General features: G+C 40.2%; 1 protein-coding gene across 17 annotated transcripts in view; it reads left to right on the top strand.

Annotated features, from left to right (window-relative positions):
- MTA3 (metastasis associated 1 family member 3) overlaps nucleotides 1–27,151 on the top strand; it is a 267,789-nt gene that overhangs the window by 190,922 nt on the left and 49,716 nt on the right. For 6 of the 17 annotated variants that reach the window (XM_074011897.1, XM_065527138.1, XM_074011904.1 and 3 more), the window contains 4 exons: nucleotides 4,048–4,236; nucleotides 18,452–18,526; nucleotides 20,432–20,490; nucleotides 26,497–26,621. In XM_074011897.1, coding sequence (XP_073867998.1) covers nucleotides 4,048–4,236; nucleotides 18,452–18,526; nucleotides 20,432–20,490; nucleotides 26,497–26,621 — 448 coding nt within the window. Of the gene's footprint in view, nucleotides 1–4,047; nucleotides 4,237–18,451; nucleotides 18,527–20,431; nucleotides 20,491–25,935; nucleotides 26,622–27,151 lie in introns of all 17 variants that reach the window. The other 11 variants (XM_074011898.1, XM_074011906.1, XM_065527136.1 and 8 more) reach the window with 4 other exon arrangements.

The raw sequence follows: 27,151 nt of genomic DNA, 5'->3' as shown, positions 1-27,151 counted from the left end.
GGAGTGCATGATCTCAGCTCACTGCTACTTCTGCCTCCTGGGTTCAAGTGATTCCCCTGCCTCAGGGGCGGCCTTAGTAGCTGGGATGACAGGTGACTGCCACCACACCCAGCTAATTTTTGTAGAGACGGAGTTTCACCCTATTGGCCAGGCTGGTCTCAAACTCCTGACCTCAGGTGATCTGCCTGCATTGACCTCCCAAAGTGCTGGGATTACAGGTGTGAGCCACTGCATCCAGCACCAATGATTGATTTTAAGTGAGATGTCAACCCTTGTTAAAGCATTTATTTACTGTACCTAAACATGTTTACATGTTCTAAATACTGCTGTTACTCTGTGAACAAATTCATAATCTATATACTTATTATTATCTTGGTTAATAACATCACTGTGTGTGTGTGTATACGTACATATATATACATATTAGTGCATACTTTTGCTAATAATGTTTTCACTTTAATAGATATTAGTTGATATTTGAGCTCTCCTACAGTCTCCTACCAGATAATGAGGGATCACTTAAAAGGTATTTTTAAAAAAATACAAATAAGAAAAGATCTTTCACATACATTCTCATTTGACCCTCATAGGCCTCTGAGGTAGGCAGCATGGATATTTTTCTCATTTAACAAACAAGGAAAGTGAGTCTCAGCAGTTAACTGATGTGTTGCCCCAGGTTCTACAGTTAGCAAATACGTTGTATTAATATCAGTCTTTGACCTAAAAATTCAGCACCCAACTTCCCCTTGTACTTGCCCTACCTACTTCACAGGAATAATGAAGGTAAAATGAATTCAAGGCTAGAAAACTACTTTGAGAGAAACATCACTGCGATTATACTTAGAAAGTATAATTTTCTATGATATTATGGCTCACTCCCCTTCTCATCCCAACTTGTGTGTGAACCCCAGATTTTATGTTGCCTTTGTTCTGTGCTCAACTAAGCAACTAAGTAAGGCAGGGAACAGTGTGATTCTGTTTAAAGTTATATAAGTTACAATTGGTGTAACTGCTGTCATTAAGCGAATTGAAAACAGCACAGAAAGGCCAATGTGCAACTAGGCTTCACTAAAGCATAGAGCGAAGCAAGGAAAGATGATCGGATAGGGCATGATAGCCTAGAAGGAAAACGTGGTGTCAGATTTCTGACTGGCACACACAGTTACCTAAGGCACAATGGTGGCAAATCAGAGTTATTTGTTCCACATTATATAAACAGGAACAGAAAATTAATGGGAACCCATGCAGAAGCATCTTGTGACACACAGATCTCTCCAGCTGCCTACAGAAAATATAAACAACAGTGCCCTCTTCATTTTAAAGAATGACTGTACCTGTGCTCATTTTTTAAGCTACACCAAGGATTACCTCTGTGCTAAACTTCATTGGCAAAAATACAAACAGCACCATAATTCCTCATCAGACTAATAAACAGAATATCTTTTAGGGTAATGAATTAGATGGATGTGTTTAGTTTTTTTTTTTTTTTTTTCTCACTTTGGATTCTTCTGCTTTAAGATTCAAAACAATTTATATTGAGTATTTATAGATGATTCTAAGTGTGTTTATAATAGTAAAGTGTGATAGGTGAATGTAACATATTAAAAGAATTCTGTAGCATCTATCTAGAAAAGATTATATAGTATACAAACTATTCAAGTTATACAAAACCAGTTTTTAGTGTCTTTTCAACTGAGAAGAATTCTGTCCTGCACACTTCACCTGAGGTGGTTCATATTTATCTTTCATTTCTGTCAATTCTAGGGAAAGCAGTTCTATTTCTGGATTTTCTGGGGTAGCAACTCCTAAGTGATGCTTTAAAAAACCAAAGCAGTATTAGGTTTCTCTGGTTCTTTTCTAAGGCTACGAGCACCTTCATTCAGCATCCCGGAGCCCTAAGCACCTCCAGAACTGCTTGATCTTGGAGTTAGCAGTGTTCTCATGGGCCATAGTGACAGCTGCAGTGGCATAGCTGGCACTGAGACCTTGACTGGTAGCGGGCTTGGAGATGCACAACTTATGCCAAAAGCTAAATTTTTAAGAGTTCTATTGTTGCATAGAAGTGAAGCTATCCCCATTTGTGAAATTTTTAATAAATAGCAAGAGATACATTGTGTAAAAGGTGCAAGACTTGAAGTTCATGTGTTAGAAGGTCTGGGTGGGGTTGAGAGGTGGGGAGAAAAACAGAACTAGTTCTCATTTGGGCAAGAATTAGATCACTTTGCAGCACCTATGTGCTAATCTGCAACATAGGCAGAGCTGATTGTGCTGGTTTTCAGTTTTCCTGTTATACATATAAGTACATGTATGTACATGCTATGAATGACTCTCTTTCCAGTAGGAAAATAAAAGGTTTTTCAAAACTTGAAGTTTTAGAACCTAGTTATTGTTCTGATTGGAGGAAAATGCCTTCTTTTTTAAAAAATAGGGCATCATTCTGTTGCCCAGCTGGGGTGCAGTGGCACGATCTCAGCTCATTGCAGCCTCGACCTTCCTGGGCTCAAGTGATTTTCTCATCTCTGACTCCTGAGTAGCTGGGATTACAGGCAATGTGCCACCATGCCTGTTTTTTCTTTTTTTTTTTTTTTTTGTGATGGGGTTTCACTGTGCTGCCCAGGCTGGTCTTGAAGTCCTGGGTGCCAGCGTTCTGCCCACCTTGGCCTCCCAAAGTGTTGGGATTATAGGCGTGAGCCACTGTGTCTGGCCAGAAAATGCTTTTTAAGTAAGCTAGACCTAAGTTACTTTTGCAAAAGTAACCTTGAGCCCAGGAGTTCAACGTTACAGTGATTGTGTCTTCTATCTTTTCTCCTTTCAAATTGTGCTTCAAATCACTCTCCCTTGAAATATATAAGAAACCCACAGTGGCCTTGCTGTTCCAAGCAAGCCTGGCCATCTATTCTTTGTCTTCTACAACCTCAACCAAGTTACCATATTAACATGAATATGTAACTTTGTTTTGTTTTGCTTTTTCTGTGCAGCATGTTTATAATTTTGTCTTAAACATCATACTGTGTTCCATTGTTTTCTTTCCATCTTAGTACATGATTCCTTAATCCAACCTGAGAATATTTTTTTCTCACTCTCTGATACATAATCTGTATATGTTTCCCTGGTCAAGGATGGCTGTGCTGTATACCTTGCACAAGAGCTGAAGTGACTTTGATATTTTTATTAATTTTTATTTTTTGAAGTAGGCTGTCACTCTGTTGTCCAGGCTGGAGTGCAGTGGCATAAGTCACAGCTCACTGCAGCCTCAACCTCCTGGGCTTAAGCAATCCTCCCACCCCAGCCTCCCGAGTAGTTGGGACTATAGGCATGCACAACCAGGCTTGGCTAAATGTTTATTTTTGTAGAGACAGGGTCTCACTATGTTGCCCACACTGGTCTTAAAACTTGGGGGCTCAAGTGATCCTCCCACCTTGGCTTCTTGAAGTGCTGGGATTACAGGTGTGAGCCACCATGTGTGGACCGGCTAGACTTTCAAGGTTACAGTGAGCCATGACCATGCCACTGCACTCCAGCATGGGTGACAGAGCAAGAGCCTATCTCAAAAAAAAAAAAAAAAAAAAAAAAAAAGGTAAATAAATAAAAATAAAAGAGACTTAATCCTAGCGTTTTGGGAGGCTATAGTGGGAGGATCACTTGAGCCCAGGAGTTCAAGACTAGCCTGGGCAACATAGCGAGACCCCCGTCTCTATATAAAATAAAAAACTAACCAGGCGTAGTGGCATATGCCTGTGGTCCTAGTTACTCAGGAGGCTGAGGCAGGAGGATTGCTTGAGCCCAGAAGGTGGAGGCTGCTGCCGCACTCTAGCCTGAGAATAGAGGGAGACCCGGTGCTCCCCTCCCCCCAAATAAGGGTACAAGTCTGCATTTTCTAAAGCAATAAATGATATCTTAAATAATTATTTAGTAATCTGTTTAAAATTTGTTAAAAATAAGTATATCGTTAATTAAGTACATCATATATTTTAGTGTTTCTATTCTTACATAATGTAGCATGTTTGCATTTCTGGTTGATATTTTCTGTTCATTTTGTTTCTTTAGTTTCACGCTATGGATACATTGTATAGACACAGCTATGATTTGAGCAGTGCCATTAGTGTCTTAGTACCACTCGGAGGACCTGTTTTATGCAGAGATGAAATGGAGGAATGGTCAGCCTCTGAAGCTAGCTTATTTGAAGAGGCACTGGAAAAATATGGCAAAGACTTCAATGACATACGGCAAGATTTTGTAAGTAGAAAATTATGAGTAAAATAAAATGTTGAGATGGGAATATTCTGTTTTAGAAATCTGGTAAACCTTACAGTATTCATTTAGCAAGTTTGTAACTTTTATCTGCTCAAAGTAAAATGAAGGCTAGTCTTGTAAAGGGAGAAATTGATAATTATTCGGAGGACTAGTTGTATTAAGACCCACAATATCAGGCCGAGTATGGTGGCTCACGTCTGTAATCCCAGGACTTTGGGAGGCCGAGGTGGGTGGATCACGAGGTCAGGAGTTCGAGACCAACCTGGCCAATATGGTGAAACCCCATCTCTACTGAAAATATAAAAAATTCACCAGGCGTGGTGGCGCACGCCTGTAGCCCGAGCTACTCAAGAGGCTGAGAAAGGAGAATCTCTTGAACCAGGGAGGTGGAGGTTTCAGTGAGCCGAGATTGTACCACTACACTGCAGCCTGGGTGACAGAGCAAGACTCCATCTCAAAAACAAAACAAAACAAAAAAATCCCCACACTCTCAGCAAGTCCTGTGTTCTTGGTGTAAACCTTGGCAATATTAATTTATACTATTTACCTCTCTCTGAGTTCCGAGTTAAAATATGGTCAGCTCTTCTCACCATTTGCACTAAACAATCTGATATCTGCTTTTAGACTAGTTGTTCTGCTTTAAGCTTTCTGTATTTTTCTAGTTGTCTTACTAATTGTTGAGCCTGAATTTGATGCGGACCCTTAATGAAATGACCTCTGCCAAGCACAGTAGGAGAATTTATTTTATGGGCTTTTGATCTTTGATTCTTAATGATACAGAGCAATGATCCCCAACATTTTTCGCACCAAGGACCAGTTTTGTGGAAGACGGTTTTTCCATGGACTGGGAGTGGAGGGAGCTTTCAGGATGATTCAGGTCCATTACGTTTATTGTGCAAGTGCACATTTCTATTATTATTACATTGTCATATATAATGAAATAATTATATGACTCACCATAATGGAGAATCAGTGAGACCTCTGAGCTTGTTTTCCTGCAACTAGACAGTCCCATCTGGGGGTGATGGGAGACAGTGACAGATCATCAGGTATTAGATTCTCATAAGAAGTATGCTACCTAGATCCCTCGCATGCACAGTTCACAATAGGGTTTGCACTCCTATGAGAATCTAATGCCGCTGCTGATCTGATGGGGCAGAGCTCAGGGGCCAATAGGAGTAATGGGGAGTGGCTATAAATACAGATGAAGCTTCGCTGGCTTTTCCACTCACCTCCTGTGCAGCCCAATTCCTAACCAGTTCGTGGCCCAGGGATTGGGGACCCCTGAGTATCCTATGCATATTTTTTATTATTAAAATTTTTTTTCTCTCAGCTTTACTGAGGTATAATTGACAAGTAGAAAATACATATTTTCAAGGTATACAGTATGATGATTTGATATACATATACGTTGTGAAATGATTACCACAATTAACACATTTATCACCTCACTTATTTACCCCATGCAGTGGGGTAAATACCAGGTCATCTTGTCTACTATAGTATGTACTGTGTTTTGTCTTTGTGTTTATGGACTTATTGTCTTTAATTAAACTTACGGTTTCTTTGAAATGGTGAAATTTCCATTTGAGATTTTCATAAATAGCTTTCTATGAAGTCATCCTTTATTTTAAATTACAAAAAATAGAATCTTTATAGACTATTACATTTTTGATGTGAGTCAGTAGCCTGCCTTTTATGTTGCTGCATCTTTACTGAATTGTTTGACACAAAGTTATTACTTACCAATATGGGTTGATAAATTAAATCCCAGACATGGTAATTAAAACTGTTAGTGTCACTGATAATTTGTTCTTCTGGCAAAACTTCACTCATACTTAACTTGTTACATGCCATGATTTAAATTTGTAGGATGCGCAGCTGAAAATTTAAAATGCATTGGTTTTTAGCTTCAGATGGTCAGAATAACATAATAGTGCAATGTTATTAATATAACAGTTATAATAGAGCTACAGCTACATAGAAATTACAAAGAATAAAACCTAGTGAATCAAGTCTACACTGTGAGGCTGAATGAAAATTCAAAAAAGATAAAGCAGCCATAAAAAAGGATGAGTTCTTGTCCTTTGTAGGGATATGGATGCAGCTGGAAACCATCATTCTCAGCAAACTATCTCAAGAACAGAAAACCAAACACCGCATGTTCTCACTCATAGGTGGGAATTGAACAATGAGATCCCTTGGACACAGGAAGGGGAACATCACACATCGGGGCCTGTTGTGGGGTGGGGGGAGGGGGGAGGGATAGCATTAGGAGATATACCTAATGTAAATGACAAGTTAATGGGTGCAGCACACCAACGTGGCACATGTATACGTATGTAACAAACCTGCATGTTGTGCACATGTACCCTAGAACTTAAAGTATAATAATGAAAAAAAAGATAAATAAAACCTGCAGATCTGATAAAGGAGTTGGAGGTGAGAAACACCGAAAGTGAAAATACTTTTCCCTGCGCCGAATGTAATACCTTATTCTATGTTCTAGTGGTATTTACTGAGTACGAGTAACATGCCAGGCCTGCAAAAAGGCACTAGGCATGCAACAAAAATTGAATGTGGTCCTTGCTTCAAGGAATTAATTCATAGTTAAAATCAAGAGATTGAAATATACCCCCAAGTAAAATATAATTAATTATTTCTGTCAGTACATAAACAAGTATATAGGAATATTAAAAAGGATTCAGTGTGCCAAAGTGGGAGAGGCTTGATGGAGTTAACTGGCATTTCCTCTGGGTCTCTAATAGGTAAAGAGAGAAAAGAGCAGATAGCAAGGTAAACACTGAGCTGTGAAACTTACAGCACTCCTAGGCACTTAACACAGGACTAGAAGATAACTCTGTGAACCATAGGTTAGTGCAGTATACTTGAACATAGAGGCTGGCATCAGTATCAGATAAAATTAACAATGAAAATGAGTATAACAGTAATAATACTGTTAGATGATTTTTTTGTTGCCTTTATGGTCTAACAAAATTACAGATTTGTAGCATGGTATATATTAGTTTTTCTTTCGTTTTACCCTAGCTTGTTTGAATAGAAAGCTTATTGAAACATTAAGTACTAGGGAAGATGAAGAAATACACATCAGATTGGGCCTCCAAGATTATGACTTTGACAGTCACACTTTAGAATGGGCCAGCTAAGGATACTGCCATCCCTGCTGTGATGAGAAACCATTAGGTAGTAGGAAGCTACCATTCTGCCTGTGGCTCCAATGTGCTGTCTCTCCCTCAAACCCCACCAGCAGGGTGCCTTTAGTACCAAATCTGTCTGTCTTGCCAGTGCATCTATGGTGCAACCTAAATTATACCCAGAATCTTAGATGCAAGGGAGTCTGGGAAATGTGGATTTTAACCCTGGAGACTGCCCCCTAGGTGGTGGTTGTTGGAGGGCCAGTCCGGATTAGATTTCTTGTATTTTGGAGACTGGAATTGGTTACTTGTGTCAAGTAAAAGAAACAGGATAGAATGTCAGAGTGTTAAACTGCTCAAAGGGTTTTGTGCTTTTTGTGGTAGGTAGTGTTTTTAAACTTATCATCCCCTCTTTTTCTCCATACTTAAAAAAGTAATATATAAACTTAGTAGAAAATAAAATGCAAATAATGTTATTTCCTATAATGCCATCACAGGTACATGATGTTGTTGGGGCAATGTATTTCTTATGACATGAAGTTTTAAGAAGTGTCCTTTTAGAAAATGTCAGGTAGTGTATGCAACAAAAAGTCTCCTGGGCCTCCTCTGCTTAAATACTAGACCTTTACCTGAGCACTGAGCAACTGTGTCATAATGGTGAGTTTTTTAAAGTGATTTCATCCCACTACCCAAAAGTGATCATTGATTATTTTCTGCTTCCAGTGTCTTAGTTTTCCCAAGTGAATGAATATATTATTTAATTTTTTAATTTTTTTTTTTTTTTTTTTTGAGATGGAGCCTCGCTCTGTCGCCTAGGCTGGATTGCAGTGGCCGGATCTCAGTTCACTGCAAGCTCCGTCTCCTGGGTTTATGCCATTCTCCTACCTCAGCCTCCCGAGCAGCTGGGACTACAGGCGCCTGCCACCTCGCCCGGCTAGTTTTTTGTATTTTTTAGTAGAGACGGCGTTTCACTGGGTTAGCCAGGATGGTCTCGATCTCCTGACCTCGTGATCCGCCCACCTCGGCCTCCCAAAGTGCTGGGATTACAGACTTGAGCCACCGCGCCCGGCCGAATGAATATATTATTGTGTATTTGTACATTTAAGAACAAATTGTGTAGAAGGCACATATTTGGGTATAGATATTTTTATATTTAGTGTTTAGTGATAGCTTTATTCCAAAGCTTAATTTAACTTATTTCAAAATTTATACGCAGTAAAATTCACTCCTTTACAGTTTTTTACAGTTAAAGTTCTGTGAGTTTTTATTAATGCATACTCCCATAACCATCACCACAGGCTGGGTGTGGTGGGTCACACCTGAAATCTCAGCACTTTGGGAGTCTGAGGCAGGAAGATCGCTTGAGCCCAGGAGCTCAAGACCAGCCTGGGCAACATAGTGAGACTCTGTCTCTTAAAAAAAAAAAGAATAGTCTGGGCGCAGTGGCTCATGCCTCTAATCCCAACACTTTGGGAGGCCGAGGTGGTTGGATCACCTGAGGTCATGAGTTCGAGACCAGCCTGGCCAACATGGTGAAACCCCATCTCTACTAAAAATACAAAAAAATTAGCTGGGCATGGTAGTGCAGGCCTGTAATGCCAGCTACTCGATAGTCTGAGGCAGGAGAATCACTTGAACCCAGGAGGTGAAGGTTGCAGTGAGCTGAGATCACGCCACTGCACTCCAGCCTGGGTGATAGAGCAAAACTTCATCTCAAAAAAAAAAAAAAAAAAAAAAAAAAGGCTGGGCATGGTGGCTCACACCTGTAATCTAAGCACTTAGGGAGGCTGAGATGGGCAGATCACTTGAGGCCAGGAGTTTGAGACCAGGCTGGCTAATATGGCAAAACCCCATCTCTACAAAAAAATACAAAAATTAGCCGGGCCTGGTGGCACATGCCTGTAGTCCCAGCTACTTGGGAGGCTGAGGCACAAGAATTGCTTAAACCCGGGAGGCAGAGGTTGCAGTGAGCCAAGATCGTGCCACTGCACTCCAGCCTGGGTGATAGAGTGAGACTCTGTCTCCACAAACGAACAAAACTCATCACCACAATCAAGACACAATACAGTTCCATCACCTCTTCCGTCAAGTCTCCCCTTTTATAGTCAACGATACCCTAGCCCTAACCCTGGCAACCACTGATGTATGCTCCATCCCTATAGTTTTGCCTTTTTCTGAACACTGTGTAAGTAGAATCATTTAGTAGTATGTAACGTTTTAATTTGGTTTATTTTACTTAACATAATGCATCTGGTATTCATCAGTGTTGCTGCATATATCAGTAGTTCATTTTCATTACCTATTCCATTGTGTGAATGTACCACAATCAGTTTATTCATTCACCTGTTGAAGGGCATTTGAATTGTTTCTGATTTTTGATGATTATGGATAAAGTTGCTGTAAACATTTTGTATGCTAGTTTTAGTGAATGTAAGTTTTTGTTTCTCTTGGGAAATATGAGCCATGGGGTTGCTGGGTCTTACATGATAACTGTATGTCTAACTTTATAAGAAATTACCTTTGTTAGCTTTATAACATATCAGTGTAGCCAGACTGAACCACGTTTTCCAGAATTCCCTTCCCGGTATGTTGCCCTTTAGGGTGGGCCATGAGAAATTCTAGTGCAGGATTTGGAGAACAGAAGTGAAGCACCAGCCATTTTTGTAGCTCATATGTGTTCTCGTTTATCTGCTGGCCCACTTTGTTGGCATGAGGCAATGTTGGGACTGCAGTTGCTCTGTCTTCCCTAGAATCCCCCTTCGTCATCTCTGACTCCAGGGCAAGGTGTGTGTGTGTTTAGCACCATGAAGAAAGCCTTAGTTTCTGCAGAGCATGCATACCATCAGGGTCAAAGGCAGTCACTACTTACAAGGGTTTTTCCCATCCTTGTAGGCTCCAGGTTGTGCTGTCATATTTTGCTAGTTTGAATGCAATTGATACAGCCACTTTGGAAAACAGTTCGCTTATCAGTCAGGATTTAGTTAGAGAAACAGGACCACTAAAACAGATGTGGCATGATCATAGCTCACTGCAGCCTCAAACTCCTGGGCCCAAGTGATCCTCCTGGCCTCAACCTTGCACATAACTGGGACTACAGGCATGTTGTACTACCATGTCTAGCTAACTTTTTTTAAATTATTATTTTTTTATATAGATGCGGTCTCACCATGCTGCCCAGGCTGGTCTCCAACTCCTGGGCTCAAGTGATCCTCTTTCCTTGACCTCCCAAGTTGCTGGGATTACAGGCATGAGCCACTGCACCTGACACATTATTGTCATTTTTTAAAAAGCCATTATAATAGGTTTGTAGTAGCATTTCATTTTGGTTTTAATTTGTGTTTTCCGTGAAGACTAATGATAAGCATCTTTTCATGTGTATCATTGCCCATCATATGTCCTTGATGTGAAATGGTTTTCAAAATCTTCTGCTTATTTTAAAAGAGGGCTTTTTTTGTTTGTTGATTTTGAGAGTTTGTTATGTATTTTGAATTCAAGTTTTTTTTTTGTAACATTCTGTCCTAATATGCAGCTTTTATATATTCACCTTGTACTCTGCAGCCTTGTGAATCTCTTGCAGTAGTTATAGTCGGTTTTTTTTTGGTAGATTCTTTGAGACTTTCTACATAGATAGTTATGCTATCTGCACATAAAGGGCAGTTTTTGTTTTTATTTCCCATCTGTATGCCTTTTATTTTTATTTATTTTTGCCTTATTGCACTGGCTAGTATTTCCAATGTAGTGTTCAAAAGAAATGGTAAGAGCAACATCCTTTTCTGATGTTAGGGGATCTTAGGGGAAATTCATTCATTTTTTCACTATTACATGTGAGATCAACTGTAATTTGTTTTATTTTTGTATGTGTCTTTTAATGACGAGCAAATTCCTTTCTATTCTTATTTTCTGAGAGTTTTTTTAAAAAATCATGAATGATGTCAAATTTTGTAAGATGTGTTTTATGCATCAGTTGTGATTATAGGATGTTTATCTCTTTTGATAATGGTGAATAACATAGATTAACTTATGATTGTTGAAAACAACCAGTGTTCCTGGCTATCAGTTCCACTTGGTCATGAGACATTGTTTTAATAAAATGCTGAATTTGATTTCCCAGTATTTTGTTAAGCATGTTTGCATCTGTGTTTTTGAAATTTATCTTTTTGAATTGACAAACTAAGACTTAATATATGTTTATTATGTGGAGCATGTTGTTTTGAATCTATGTTAATGATTAATACAGAACTTTTCATTTCCTTTTATTGTAATATTTTTGGTTTTATTTCAGGCTAATGATGGCTACTTAGCATGAGTTGGGAAGTATTCTCTTTTCTGTTTTCTGGAAGTGTTTGTGTAAACTTATTCCTTAAATGTTTGGTTGAGTTCACTAGTGAAGTCATCTCCTTTTGGAAGGTTTTAAAACTGTGAAGTCATTTTCTTTAATAGATACAGGTCTTGTATTGTTACCTCTTTCTTCTTGAGTGATTTTGGTAGTTTGTCTTCCAAAGTATTTCTCCCTTTTATCTTAAGTTGTCTAGTTTACTATTATAAAGATGTTTATAATAGGAGTTTAGAGTATTCTCATGTTATGCTTTTATGGTCTGTAGCATGGATTTGTAGTTACATCTACTGTCTCGTTCCTGATACTGATAATTTGTGTGTTTTTTTAATCTTTTTTCCTGATCAGTCTGGCTAGGAGTTTATCAGTGTTGTTGAACTTTGCAAAAAACGAACAAACAAACAAAGAAAACCCAGCTTTTGGTTTGATTGACTTTGCTCTATTTTCTATTTCATTGATTTCTGCTTGTATCTTTATTACTTCTTTCCTTTATATTGCTTTGGACTTAATTGCTTTTTCTTTTCCTAGTATCTTATGATTGAAGCTTAGGGCTACAGATGTGGTAACACACCCTGTAGTCCCAGCTACTTGGGCCTTGGGAAGCTGAAGCAAGAGGATCACTCGAGCCTGGGATTTTGAGGCTGCAGCATGCTGTGATCATGCCTGTGAATAGCTACTGCACTCCAGCCTGAACAGGATAGCACTACCCTATCTCAATTAAACAAACAAACAAATAAAAAAAAAGATTGAAGCTTACATCATTTATTTGAAACCTTTCCTCCAATATAAGCACTTAATGGCAGTACAACGGTGAATTCAGCTTTGCTTGAAAAACTCTGCTGTTCCTTAAAACATATTTCACATTTTATATAATTCACTTTTTTCCTTTTCTTTTTCAGTGCTGTAAAGTTGTCTCTCTATCTGATGTACCTAGTTTCTGATGAGAAGTTCCTATGATGTGATGTTTCTTTTTCTTTGTCTTCAAAATTTTCTGTCTACTTTTGGTTTTTAGCATTTTTACTTCCACAATGTGCCTGAGTGTGTTTTTCTTTGTAATTATTCTATTTATAATTCTCTGAGCATCCTAGAACTGTTTTTTTTGTTTTCCATTAAGTTTGAATAATTCTTAGCCATTTTCTTTTTAAACATTTTTCTTTTCTTTTAAAAATTTTTATTTTTAGTTTTTGCTGGCTCATAGTAGGTGTGTGTAATTATGGGGTACATGAAATTTTTTAATTAAAATTTTTTTTTGGAGACGGAGTCTCTCTCTGTTGCCAAGCTGGAATGCAGTGGCGCAGTCTTGGCTCACTGCAACCTCTGACTCCCGGGTTCAGGCGATTCTCCTGCCTCAGCCTCCCGAGTAGCTGAGACTAGAGGCACACGCCACCAGCCCCAGCTAATTTTTGTATTTTTATTTAATTTAATTAGTTTATTTTCTTTTTTTGAGACAAAGTCTCACTCTGTTACCCAGGCTGGAGTGCAGTGGTGCAATCTCTGCTCACCGCAACCTCCACCTCCCGGGTTCAGGTGATTCTCCTGCCTCAGCCTCCCGAGTAGCTGGGACTACAGGCACGCGCCACCATGCCCAGCTAATTTTTTTATTTTCAATAGAGACGGGGTTTCACTGTTGGCCAGGCTGGTCTTAAACTCCTGGCTTCAAGCAGCCCGCCCGTCTTGGGCTCCCAAAGTGCTGGGATTATAGGCGACCGCCACCAGCCCCAGCTAATTTTTGTATTTTTAGTAGAGACCGGGTTTCACCATGTTGGCCAGGATGGGCTCGATCTCCTGACCTTGTGATCTGCCTGCCTCAGCCTCCCAAAGTGCTAGGATTACAGGCATGAGCCACGACACCACAGCCTATGAAATATTTTGATACAGGTGTGCAATATGTAATAATCACCTCTTGGAACATCTCACACACACACACACACACACACACACACACACACACACACGCACTGAAACCTAATAGTTAGAAAACTGCATTTTAACTTCATTCCTCTTTTTAACTTTTTGTTGATTCTGTGTCTTATTGTACTATGTCTTGGAAAGTTGTAGTTATTATTTTTGATTGGTTCATCATTCAGGCTTTCTACTTAAGACTTAAGTGTAGTTTACATACCACAATTACAGTGTTACAATACTCGATGTGTTTTTCTGTGTACTTACTATTACCAGTGGGTTTTGTACCGTCAGATGATTTCCTTTTGCTCACCGACATCTGGTTTTTTTTCTGATGAAAGAACTCCCTTTAGCATTTCTAATTGGACAGGTCTAGTGTTGATGAAATCCTTCAGCTTTTGTTTGTTAGGAAGTCTTTATTTCTCCATCACGTTTGAAGGATATTTTCACTGGATATACTATTCTTGGGTAAAGGTCTTTTCCTTCCGCACTTTAAATATGTCATGCCACTCTCTCCTGGCCTGTAAGGTTTCCATTGAGAAGTCTGCTGCCAAATGTATAGGAGCTCCGTTATAAGTTACTTGTTTTTGCTGTCTTGTTGCTTTTGAGGTTCTTTCCTTATCTTTGACCTTTGGGAGTTTGATTATAACCTTATTGAATATTGATGTTGATATTTTTCTCCAGGTTTGGGAAGTTCTCTGATATTATCCCTTTGAATAATCTTCTTGCCTCTCTTTCTCTACCTCTTCTTTAAGGCCAGTAACTCTTAGATTTGCTCTTTCAAGGCTATTTTCTAGATCCTGTAGGCGGGCTTCATTGGTTTTATTCTTTGCTTTTTTCTCTCCTCTGAGTGGGTATTTTCAAATAACCTGTCTTCAGGCTCAATAATTCTTTCTTCTGCTTAATTAGTTCCACTATTAAATGACTCTGATGCATTTTTTCAGCATGTTAATTGCATTTTTAACTCAAGAATTTCTGCTTGATTCTTTTTATTTCAATCTCTTTGTTAAATTTGTCTGACAGAATTCTGAATTCCTTCTCTCTGTTATCTTGAATTTCTTTGAGTTTCCTCAAAACGGCTATCTTGAATTCTTTTTTTTTTTTGGAGACAGAGAGAGTCCTGTTCTGTTACCCAGGCTGGAGTGCAATGGCATGATCTTGGCTCACTGCAACCTCTGCCTCCCGGGTTCAAGCAATTCTCGTGCCTCAGCCCCCCAAGTAGCTGCGATTATAGACATGCATCACTATGCCTGGCTAATTTTTTTTGTATTTTTAGTAGAGACAGGGTTTCGCCACGTTGACCAGGCTGGTCTCGAACTCCTGGCCTTATGTGATCCTCCTGCCGTGGCCTCCCAAAGTGCTGGGATTACAGGCATGAGCCACTGTGCCCAGCCAGCTATTTTGAATTCTCTATCTGAAAGGTCACATGTCTCTGTTTTTCCAGCACTGGTCCCTCCTGACTTATTTAGTTTGTTTGGTGAGGTCATGTTTTCCCGGATGATCTTGATGCTTGTAGATGTTCGTTAGTGTTTGAGCATTGAAAAGTTAGGTATTTATTGTAGTCTTCACAGTCTGGGCTTGTTTGTGTCCATCCTTCTTAAAAAGACTTTCTAAAGGACTTGGGCCCCAAGCCCAATATCACTGTGGTTTTTGCAGACGCAAAGTACTCGCTTGGTGGTCTCGGATTAGATCCAGAATTCTCTGGATTACCATACAGACTCTTGTTCTTTTCCCTTTCTCTCAAAGAAACAGTGTCTCTCCCTCTCCCTCTCCCCCTCCCCCACTCGCCCATCCCCTCCCCTCCCCCACTCCTCCATCCCCTCCCCTCCCCCACTCCCCCATCCCCTCCCCTCCCCCACTCCCCCACTCCCCCTCCCCCCCGCTCCCCTGAGCTACCTGGAACTGGGGTGTGGTGATGCAGGCACTCTTGTGGCTACCACCACTGGGACTGAGCTGGGTCATGCCTGCCATAACTGCTCACTTGCTACCACCTATGCTAACTCAAGGCCCTAGGGCTCTACTATCAGCAGGTGCCAAAGTGAGACAGGTTTGTGTCCTTCCCTTCAGGACAGTGAGTTCCTCCAAGCCCCGGTGAGTCCAGAGATGCTGTCTGAGAACCAGAGATTGGAGTCAGAAACCTTAGAAATTTATCTGATGTTCTGTTCTACTGTGACTAAGCTGGGACTCAAACCACAATATAAAATCAATCCTGCTTTTCCTTCCCCTTTCCACAGGCAGAGGGGCCTCCCTGTGGATACCACCACCCAGCCACGATTGGGGGTGGGGGGTAGTTCTGCCAGGCCACCTCCAGTGTACACTTAAAGCCCAAGGGCTCTTCATTTCAGTCAGCTGGTGGGGAATGCTGCCTGGCCTGGGATCACCCTTCAGGGAACTGGGCTTCTCTCTGGCCCAAGACAGGTCCAGAAATGCGGTTCAGGAGCTGAGGCCTGAACCTCATTTCTCCGGGGACCCCAAGAGCCTGCTTATTCCTCTACCCCACTGTGGCTGAGCGGTACCTAAGGTGCAAAACAACAACATCCCTTTACTTGTCTATCTTCTTAAACAGAAGAAGCCTTTTACCATAGCCACCTATAGCTGGGAATGTGCTGGGTCACACCTGTAGTCAGCACATCTCAGAGCCCAAGGCCCATGGTGTACTACCTGGGCATTGCTGCTGGTTACTCGGGGCCCATGGGCTCTTTAGTCAGCAGCTGATGAATCTTGCAGGGACTGGGTCCTTCCTTTAAGGTGGCAGGTTCCGTTTTGTCCAGATGGTGTCTAGAAACGTGTCTAGGAGCTAGGACCTGCAATGGAGGCCTCACGACTCTGCCTGGGGCCCTATCCTGCTGCGGCTGAGCAGGTATCCAAGATGCAAGACAAAGTCCTCTTTACTCTTCACTTTCCATCGCTTAAGCAGAAGGAAGGAGATGTTTTTGCCCCTGAGCTGTACTGCCTGGGTTTGGGGGAGAGGTGGTGCAATCACTCCTTTAGCCACCCTGGGTGTCTCCCTAGGTCACGTGCCACCCTAAGTCCTCTGGCTCTGAGTCCAGCCCAGCCCTAGGAATTGTTTAGGAGTTGAAGTCCTTGTGTAGCTAGACTGTCTTCCAAGTTTACCTAGGTCCTCAGAGCACTTCAGCCCATGGTCACCAGGCTTGTTGAGAAACTCAAGTTCCAACCTATGGGATGGGTGATTATCTTCTGGCTAGGTCTGGTACAGATTCTCCCTCCTTGCACAGGTACTGGCTGACCCCAGCATGGGTTTATTCTCTGCTGTCACAGGGCAGCACTAAGTTCAATGTAAAGTCCCCTAGTCACTGTGATGTTCTTCCCCCATATGCACAGACTCTGGCACTGCAAGGCCTCTGCCAGGGGATGGGAGGGGGGTGGCATCAGCGATTCAAGACTGTCTGTCCTGCCCTCCTCATCACTTCTTTCAGCAGGGTGCAGTGACTCATGCCTGTAATCCCAGCACTTTGGGAGGCCGAGGCGGGCAGATCACGAGGTCAGGAGATCGAGACCATCCTGGCTAACATGGTGAAACCCTGTCTCTACTAAAAAACAAAAAAATTAGCGGGGCGGGTTGGCGGGCGCCTGTAGTCCCAGCTGCTTGGGAGGCTGAGGCAGGAGAATGGTGTGAACCTGGGAGGCAGAGCTTGCAGTGAGCCGATATCGTGCCCCTGTACTCCAGCCTGGGCGACAAAGTGAAACGCCAAAAAAAAAAAAGAAAGACTGTCTCTCCTACCCTCCTCAATGCTTCTTTCAAGGATATGCAGAGACCAAATGACACACAGTCGTAGCTGCCATCTTTGGAAGCTGAAGTAACTCAGGCTAAAGCTATTTAAATACCGTTTCTAAAATAGTGCTGCAGCCTCACCTGTAGCTTGAGAACTTTCCTGAGTAAGTCATGAAATGTTATTAGGGCTGGTCACGGTGGCTCATCTGTGATCCTAGGACTTTGGGAGGCTGAGATGGAAGGATTGCTTGAGCCTAGGAGTTCGAGACCAGCCTGGGCAACACAGGGAGACCCCCAACTCTACAGAAAATAATAAAAAATTAGCCGGGCATGGTGTCACACCTATAGTCCCAGCTGAGGAGGCTGAGGCAGGAGGACCACTAGACCCTGGGAGGTTGAGACTGCAATGAGCTATGATCATGCCACTGCACTGCAGCCTGGGTGACCCTGTCTCTTAAATAAAAAGAGAAAGAAATGTTATCAGTTATGATGTTTATATTTTTTAGTAAAATTTATAAATGGAATGAGAAATGGAATGTATTGTGTTAGAGTCTCTTACTGAATATGACTTGTTTGGGGTACCGTTTCCTAAGGATTAATTTTAAATTTCTCAAATATTCTAGAATGAATCTTCCATATGGATATTTGCTTCATTATTTTAAAGAAGTGGTTTTTAAGGATCAGGTGTGATGGCTCGCACCTGTAATCCCAGCACTTTGGGAGGCCGAGGTAGGCAGATCACCTGAGGTTAGGAGTTGGAGACCAGCCTGGCCAACATGGTGAAACCTTGTCTCTACTAAAAATACAAAAAATTAGCCGGGCATGGTGGCATGTGCTTCTTTCTAATCCCAGCTACTTGGGAGGCTGAGGCAGAATTGCCTGAACCCAGGAAGCGGAGGTTGCTGTGAGCTGAGATTGGGCCACTGCACTACCTGGGCAACAAAGTGACAGTCTGTCTCAAAAAAAAAAAAAAAAAAAAAGTGGTTTTTAAAGGAAAGTACTTTCTATAGTAGCTTATTTTCATCTCATTTTATTGCATGTTAACATAGATGATATATTGATTTTTTTTTTCAGCTTCCTTGGAAATCATTGACTAGCATCATTGAATATTATTACATGTGGAAAACTACTGACAGATATGTGCAACAGGTAATTTTTTTCCTATTGCTACCAATGTGGTTGCATTAAAATTAACTTTGTTTATATTTTAATATTTTTTAGCAATGTACTAATTTTAAATTTGTTTACCTTACTTTTTCCAGACTACTTTAAACTATACGATTTCATATCTTTAGGATATTATTTAAGATTTTAATCTTAATATTTCCTTGATTTCAGCATGAATTACGATAAATATTTTGGAGAGATACCACTAGAGGGGCATTATTTTTCTTGCATTTGACTGGTACTTCATCTCTTTGTAGTTCATGGCACTGATCAAAGATGTGATGCTAACACAAACCTCTTGAACAAGTTATTTTTATGAAGAATTGAGAATTTAGACCAATGTCATCAGCCATATAATTAGATATATTTTTAAAGATCTTCTGAAACTTCTTTACATGACATTTGTGTGGCTATACCCCCGAAATCCTTGACCATAACTGTAGTAGTCTTACTAGTGTGGTGTTTTGGTACTGTACATAAACTTTTTCTTTAATTTAATTTTTGAGTCCTTCTCAAATATCCTAAATTCAGGTAACTCTCAGTTACTTATTTTTAAAATAATATTACCTCTGGGGAATGGTACATTTTCCCAAAGTGACATCAGCCAATACTTGTGTTATATTTGTATAGGCACATATTAGAACTGATAAAGAAGCAAATATATTTAACACAGACATTATTTTTCCTATATATGTAGGTTATATAGTGGCAAGTATTAGATGCTATAAAAAAATTTTATGACTCACTTTTAAAATATCATAGTGAGCTGGGTGTGGTGGTGTGCACCTATATTCCCAGCATTTTGGGAGACCAAGACAGGAGGATTGCTCAGCCCAGGAGTTCATGTCCAGCCTGGGCAACATAACAAGACCCCGTCTCTAAAAATAAATGAAAAATTGAAAACAAAAAGTACCATGGTGAATTGTTGAGGTCACGAATAGTGAATAGATACCCAAGGCTTGTTGAAAAATATAATATAATTCAGAAAGTGCTTATTATGAACAACTTAGGTATAGATCAAGACCATGTAGTCTGGAAACCTGTGTTATTAAATGAAAAAAGAGTCTCTAAAGATGGAGATGATGGTATCAAGGATGGTTGAAAAGTAGATAATATTCTTTCCAAAAATTTCAACCCTGTTCTAAAAGTTTCAAGTTGTCCCCCTAAGTATTTCTGTTTTCTCCTCATTGGGAAAATAGAAGATAGCCTTATATTCTGGTTTGTCTAATTTTTGGACATCAACCATATGTTATTTTGCTTCTCTATTTGCCTACACTATCATGTTGGTCAGTGTCTGGATTTGATTATATAATCTCCTTCCCATTCCTTTCCCTACATGTGGCTCCTAATTGTTTCCAGTAAAATAAGTTCAGCTGAGGTTTAAAGTTTAATGCGTATCTCCCAACATTTGAGAATAAATGTTTATTTAGTTCTACTTAGAATAGCCACAGTCACTCCTCTTGCCTGGATTTTGAAAACAAATAATCTCTGAATATTTTTCTAAAAGCAGAGAGAGAGAGAGAGTATGTGTGTGTGTTTTCTTCTAGAAAGGCAGATAAGTAGTAAAGTAGAAACTAAATTTGAAAAGTAAAAATGGTTACTTTTTAAAGTTCCTGTTTATTCACTCATAGAGGAATGGAAAATGGAGTTGCTCATTGCTTTATTTTTTAAAATCTATGCCTAAAATGGTATTGTACCACAGAACCTAGTGACTTTTCTTAGACATTATTGCAGTTTAAGAATATGCATATGAAAGAAAAGCTTATCTTAAAATTGTAATTTTTGAATTACACTTTAATACATATTTTCTTGTGAATTTTTAAGACAATGAACAATAGTAATAATTAGGCATTGCATGTAAAATGTTTTATTCATCTTTTGAATTAGAAACGTCTAAAAGCAGCAGAAGCTGAGAGTAAACTGAAACAAGTATATATCCCAACTTAGTAAGTAATTGAAATCTTTTAAAATATTTGTTATGGTCTTAATTTTGTCATTGCAGAATATGTCATTTTGTTCAATTTCAGCAAAATTTGAACTTTTGTGTATCTTCCTTCTTCTACAAAGCATGAGACTTACTATTATACCAGTACAATAAAAAGGAACCAGTGAGAGAAACCTGAAATAGTCTAACCTAAAGAATAGAGGAAGAAATGTACTATATACTATACCTTTATCAAATCAAAGCTGCAGGGAAAGTGTCAGAAAACCTATGAAACGCTGTATTATTTGAAGCAAATGTGTTTCAGAAAGCTAGCAGCTTTTCAAACTATAGATTTTGTTTGGGTAATGCATACTGCTCTTCGGAGGTTTGTTGTTTATTTGAGGATTTTTACATTGTTTTCTTGGTTCTAATGGCAATTAGAACCATACTTGGTAAATGTATGATAAATAATGGAGAGGTTTTTATTTTTTTGTGTGTCTAGTGTTCTATCATTATTATACTTTGAATTCAGAAATCATTGTCGTCCCAAAATGAATGCCATTTTTTTTTCCATTTGCTTTGTTTTAAATGAGGCTGGGCGTGGTAGCTCATGCCTATAATCCCACCACTTTGGGGGACCTTGTTTCTGCAAAAAATTTAAAAGAAATATAAATTGCTGTATTCTTCTGTTGAGATTTTCAGTTTGCTTATTCATTTGTTCAGGAAGAATTGGTTTATGAAGCACCACGTGTATATTGTTCTATCCTAGATTCTTTTAGGATTAAAATGAAATTTATTGCACAATTCTATGTGCTGCTCCAAGCCTTTTCTCCCTCTTCAACCTATTTACAGTTGCTTAATAACTAGCCTTTTGTTTCCGGAATTTTGATATTTTGTATAATACATGTTTTTATATACATATAGGAGGCCTCATAGACAATGAGTGGTGATCTTTCATATTGATCTTTTACCTCAAGGCAGATAACTCTGGTTTGATTTTAAGAACATGTAATTTTTAGAGTCTGTAATTTTTATTAAGAATTGTAATAGCCCATCTGCAGAGTGGTTTTCTAATTCCTTCTAAATCATATATTTTATATGATGAATTTATAAAAGAGCCACTCCTCAAATAAAATACTCGTGTGTCTTAGATTTTCAAAAGCAAGCATACCAGCTTTCTTATACTTCAAAGTGCTGCCACCTTGAAATAATACATTTAACTAGTTTTGACCAAGTAACCCAGATAATTGTTTCCATTTGGCTTTACTTTGACCTTGGAGTCAATGTAATCTAAGTCAGGGATCAATAAACTATAGTCTCAAGCCAAATCTGACCTACTGCTTGTTTTTGTGAATAAAATTTTGCTTTATTTTTGTTTTGTTTTGTGAGATGGGGTCGTCTTGCTCTGTCACCTTGGTTTAAGTGCAACGGTGCAATCATGGCTCACGGCAGCATCAACCTCCCAGGCTCAAGTGATCCTCCCACCTCAGCACCCCCAAGTAGCTGGGACTACAGGCATGCACCACCACACCCGACTAATTGATTTTTTTGTAGAGACAGTGTCTCCCTATGTTACCTGGGAGTTCTCATGAATAGTGGAAATTGATTTTAAACAATGAAGAGTCATGGTCAGGTTAGCACTTTAAGATCACCTGCTATATGTTGGGAAATGGTTTGAAGAAGAGGACTAAGAGTAGATGCAGGGGGACTAGTTATGAAGTTCTTGGAGAGGAAAGATAACACTAGCTTGACCTGGAGTAGTAGCTCTGGAAATGGTGTGATATTTGGAGGTGGCTGACTTTTATGGCAGGTAGGGGGTGTCTAGTGTGAATCCTAGGTTTCTGGCACAGTAAAGTGGGTTACCATGCTATTTGTTAAGCTCAGAAACTGGCAGAGAATCAGGTTAGGTTATTCTGAGTTTATCGGAAAAGAGTTGTTCAATATGCTGTCACCAAATACTGGATGTATTGGTCTTAAACTCAGTGTGGAAAAGTCTGGACTAGAGATACATATTTGAGCTTCATCAGCATACAATAATTATATTTGAAACCATAGATAAGATTTCTGAGGGAGAGCAATAAGAAAAGGGCCTTGACTTAGCCTTGAATAAATCCAGTATTTATAGATCAGATAGAATATGATAAGCTAAACAAGGATAGCTAGGTGAGTATGGTATCACAGAAGCTAAAAGAGGAGTATGTTTCAAGGAGGGGGAAAGAGATTTAACAGTGTTGGATGCTGGTGGGAAATAGCCAAGGAATTTAATAACATGGAGATCATTGGTGATCTTATTGGCATGGTGAGCACTGCTGCATATGAGCCAAGGAGGTACAAGCAGATGAGAGAGCGAGTGTACAGTGTTCTCTAGAGGGCAGGAGGGCTGGAATCTGGAACACAGATGAGGGGAGTGAGGGGAGATTTGAGCATTAGATAAAAGAAAGGGCAATTTCATATAATGTGTCTTTTAAAATGTTAAAAATGTTTGCTTACAGTCACAGATTGTCACAATGACCTCAATCATTTGTCCCCTGGGAATTAATCTGTAGGTACCTGGTTTTGCAGAACATATTTTTTGTGATTCACATGTCTGTATGCAGTCTTGGCACCTTGTTTTCCTTTTGTGATTATCATTAAGACAAGTGATGTATTCAATCAAATAACGTTCTAGATTCAGTTGAGCAATGAACTTTGCTCTCATTCTTTTTTAAGGCAGCTTAACTGTACATTTGTGTTAGCTCTTTTTCAACACACATATTTAGCCCTGGGTTAAATATCAGAAATTTTCATATTTCTGGGAAACCTCTGTCCAGTCATTTGACCCTAAGGGGAAATCAGTTCTATCTATATATAGTAGATTTTTAAAAAAAGGAATATTGTATATTATTGAAAATGCTAGTCATTCTAAATCGCCACTTTTCACTTAGTGTAGTTTCACCTGAAAACTATAAGAAGAGAAACACCTTCTATCTGATTTAAAATATGTTAATATGTTTTAGGGCCAGGTACAATGGCTCATGCCTGTAAACCCAACAGGTTGGGAGGCTAAGGCAGGAAGATCGCTTGAGGCCACGAGTTTGAGATCAGTCTCCACAAAGTAGTGAGACCTCATCTCTACAAAAAAATTTTAAAATTACCCAGACATGGAGGCAAATGCCTGTAGGCCCAGTTACTTGGAAGGCTGAGGTGGGGGGATTGTTTGAGCCCAGGGGTTTGATGCTGCAGTGAGTTGTGATCATGTCACTGTAGTCTGGGCAACAGAGTGAGATCCTGTCTCTAAAAAAATTAAGTAGATAGACAGATAATAAATAATACATTTTTAAAAATGTATTTTATAACCAGGCATGGTGGTGTGTGACAGTAGTCCCAGCTACTTGGGAGGCTAAGGTGGGAGGATCACCTGAGCCTGAGAGGTTGAGGCTGCAGTGAGCCATGGTAATGTCACTGCACTCCAGCCTGGGTGACCCTGCCTCAAAAATAAAATAAAATAAAGGTCAGGCATGGTGGCTCACACCTGTTGAGGTGGGGTGATCCCTTGAACCCAGAAATTCAAGACCAGCCTGAGCAACATAGAGTCCCTGTATCTACCAAAAAAAAAAAAAAAAAAAGAAAAGAGCCAGGCATGGTGGCACACACCTGCAGTCCCAGCTACTTGGGAGGGTGAGGTGGGAGTATCACCTGAGCCCAGGAGGTCAACACTGCAGTAAGTGGTGATCACACCACTACATACCAGCCTGGGTGACAAAGTGAGACCCTGCCTCAAAAAAAAGAAAAATGTCTTTTAAAAACCAATTTGTTGGCTGGGCACAGTGACTCACACCTGTAATCCCAGCACTTTGAGAGACCGAGGTGGGTGGATCACCTGAGGTCAGGAGTTTGAGACCAGCCTGGCCAACAAGGTGAAACCCCGTCTCTACTAAAAATACAAAAATTAGCTGAGCATGGTGGCGGGAGCCCGTAATTCCAACTACTTGGGAGGCTGAGGCAGGAGAATTGCTTGAACCTGTGGGGGGCGGAGGTTGCAGTGAGCCGAGATCGTGCCACTTCATTCCAGCCTGGGTGAAAGAGTAAAACGCCATCTCAAAAAAAATAAATAGGCCAGGCATGGTGGCTCATGCCTGTAATCCCAGCACTTTGGGAGGCTGAGGCGGGCGGATCACCTGAGGCCAGGAGTTTGAGACCAGCCTGGCCAACATGGTGAAACACCGTCTCTACTAAAAATATAAAAATTAGCCAGGATTGGTGGCAGGTGCCTGTAGTCCCAGCTACTCAGGAGGCTGAGGCAGGAGAATCGCTTGAACCTGGGGGTGGAGGCTGCAGTGAGCCAGGATCACACCATTGCACTCCAGTCTGGGTGACAAGAGCGAGACTTCGTCTCAAACAAACAAACAAACAAACCAATTTGTCTTTAACATACATTGCTGACACAGGTTAGAAGTGTAAATAATAGTCCTATTTTATAGAATAGAGACCTCAGTGCACACAGTGGTTAACTGATTTCTTCTGGTAGCAGTGGTGGGAGTGTCACCTGATAGTTGTAATAACAATACCAAAAGGAAATCTTAGGGTCTTTGCTGTCAGGCCAGACCAGCTTTACAAACCAGGCTTTAACAGGTGAATGGAATTGTGGAAAGTGGGAAACCTTGAGTCAACTTTGACTTCAGCTGTCTTGATAGTTGTGAGGTCTCGTTGCGTCAGTAGATACGGGAAGACAGCATATAATCTGCATTTAGCCATTCAGCATTCATTTTCGATAAATAATTTACTAATTCATTTTGCTTATTTTCTGTCTAGCAAATAAACACAAAAAGTCATTTAGAATGAAAGCACCTTGAGGTCAGAGACTTTTATTTATTAGGCACTGAATACGTTAAAGGAATTATGAATTTATTGAGAACGTACTATGTATATCTGTGCAGTGTTCTTGGGCACAGCTTATAAGCAGTGGGAGAGTTAGCCTACCGTACATGGGGAAAAGTTAGCCTTGTTTGCCTGGGAAATACCAAGATAATCTGGGCTACGTGTTTCTAAGGAATTAATGGTTCTGTTGACTTGGTCTTTGTGAAATTTGCATATCGACTTATGGTAGATGTCTCTTCCCCTCCCTGCTCCCCAAAAGAAAGGGTCTTCCTCTGTTGCCCAGGCTGCAGTGGAGTACAGTGGCATGATCATGGCTCATTGTAGCCTCTAACTCCTGGGCTCAAGTGATTGATGCTCCCACGCCAGCCTTCTGAATAGCTGGGACTGCAGGCACATGCCACTATGCCTGGGTAATGTTTGTTTTTGTTTTTGTAGAGACAGAGTCTCACTGTGTTGCCCAGGCTGGTCTCCGAACTCCTGGCTTCAAGTCATCCTCCCGTCTCTCTCTTCTCCTCTTAAAAAAATACTCTCTTAAAAAGGAAAACCTCCAAATACCTTTACTGGTTTTTAAAATTTCAAATGCTATGTAATATTCCTTATAAAATTTCAGATGTAATAAGAGTGGTCATCATGAGTGGCCAGAAGCTCCTGAAGTCCTAAGTAACCTGGAGATGGACCCTGTTGACCCCGCAGCATCTGCTAAGCGTGTGGCTTTTGTGCATCTCCCTGGAGAGCTGGAGTGCAGTAGCCAGCAGCCCCCACACCAGCAGCAGAAACTGGACAGTGACAACAGCCATGTTGCCTTTCAGTTAATTTGTTTGATCCAAATAATTATTTTCTTGGGAGACTTTATAAACGGTAACTTGTCTCTTTCAAAAGTGTCAGAGGATGTTTTAAGAAAATTGTATTCGGATCAGAAAAGAGATGGGACAGTATTTACTTCATGAATGTCAGGCGTAAGCGATTCCTTTTTACATAGACTTGTTTTATAAAGATGAGTAGTGTGAGTTCATTTTAACACCTTGCTTTTACCAGTTTATTTCTTCTTCACCACACATTTTAAAATGTTTGTTTATGTTTATTAAGTAGTGAAGGTAAATCAGTAATGATATAGAGCTTTTTGCCTTATTGTACAAATCATTTTATCACCTTATTTTAATTTCATTGAAAGCAGCAAACCAAATCCCAACCAAATATCCACTAGTAATGGGAAGCCTGGTGCTGTGAATGGAGCTGTGGGGACCACGTTCCAGCCTCAGAATCCTCTTTTAGGGAGAGCCTGTGAGAGCTGCTATGGTAAGTTTTCTCCAGCAGGTCAGTTAAGCATCAGGAACTGTTACGACTCATGGGGTGTGAGCGTCTGGGATTTGCCTGAGGTCAGTACAGTGCACCTTGGAAAGCAGAAGTGTGTCTCCTCCAAATGAGCAGATGCCCCTCCTTACCTTTGGCTTGGAACAGAGGGACTGTTTGTTGAATCCTTATTACATACCACACACTCAAGTTAGGCATTGGAGTTCCTTTGATGTACTCTTATGGTTTGTTGATTATTTCATAGCAGTGTTTGCTGAGTTGTGTTTAGAGTCATATCAGCTTTGCAGAAGCTGTGGTCCCACGATGCATACCAAATCCCCTTTTGGAGTTTCTCCGTATACTCTGACACATTAAAGCTCCAAGTAATTCTGTAGGAAAGGCCTCTGTGTGGATAAGCTGCTGTTCCCTCAGCGCACCAGTTTGGGAAATGCTATTCTATGATACTTGCTTTTGACCTCAGGATCCCACTGTATTTATCTATGCTGGCAGTATTTTATTTGCCCATGGTGTTAAAT

This window comes from Macaca fascicularis, chromosome 13 (assembly GCF_037993035.2).
Source record: "Macaca fascicularis isolate 582-1 chromosome 13, T2T-MFA8v1.1".
NCBI classification, from domain to species: Eukaryota; Metazoa; Chordata; class Mammalia; order Primates; family Cercopithecidae; genus Macaca; species Macaca fascicularis.
Note: the sequence above shows the minus strand (reverse complement) of the source record. Positions and strands in the feature narration are given on the sequence as shown.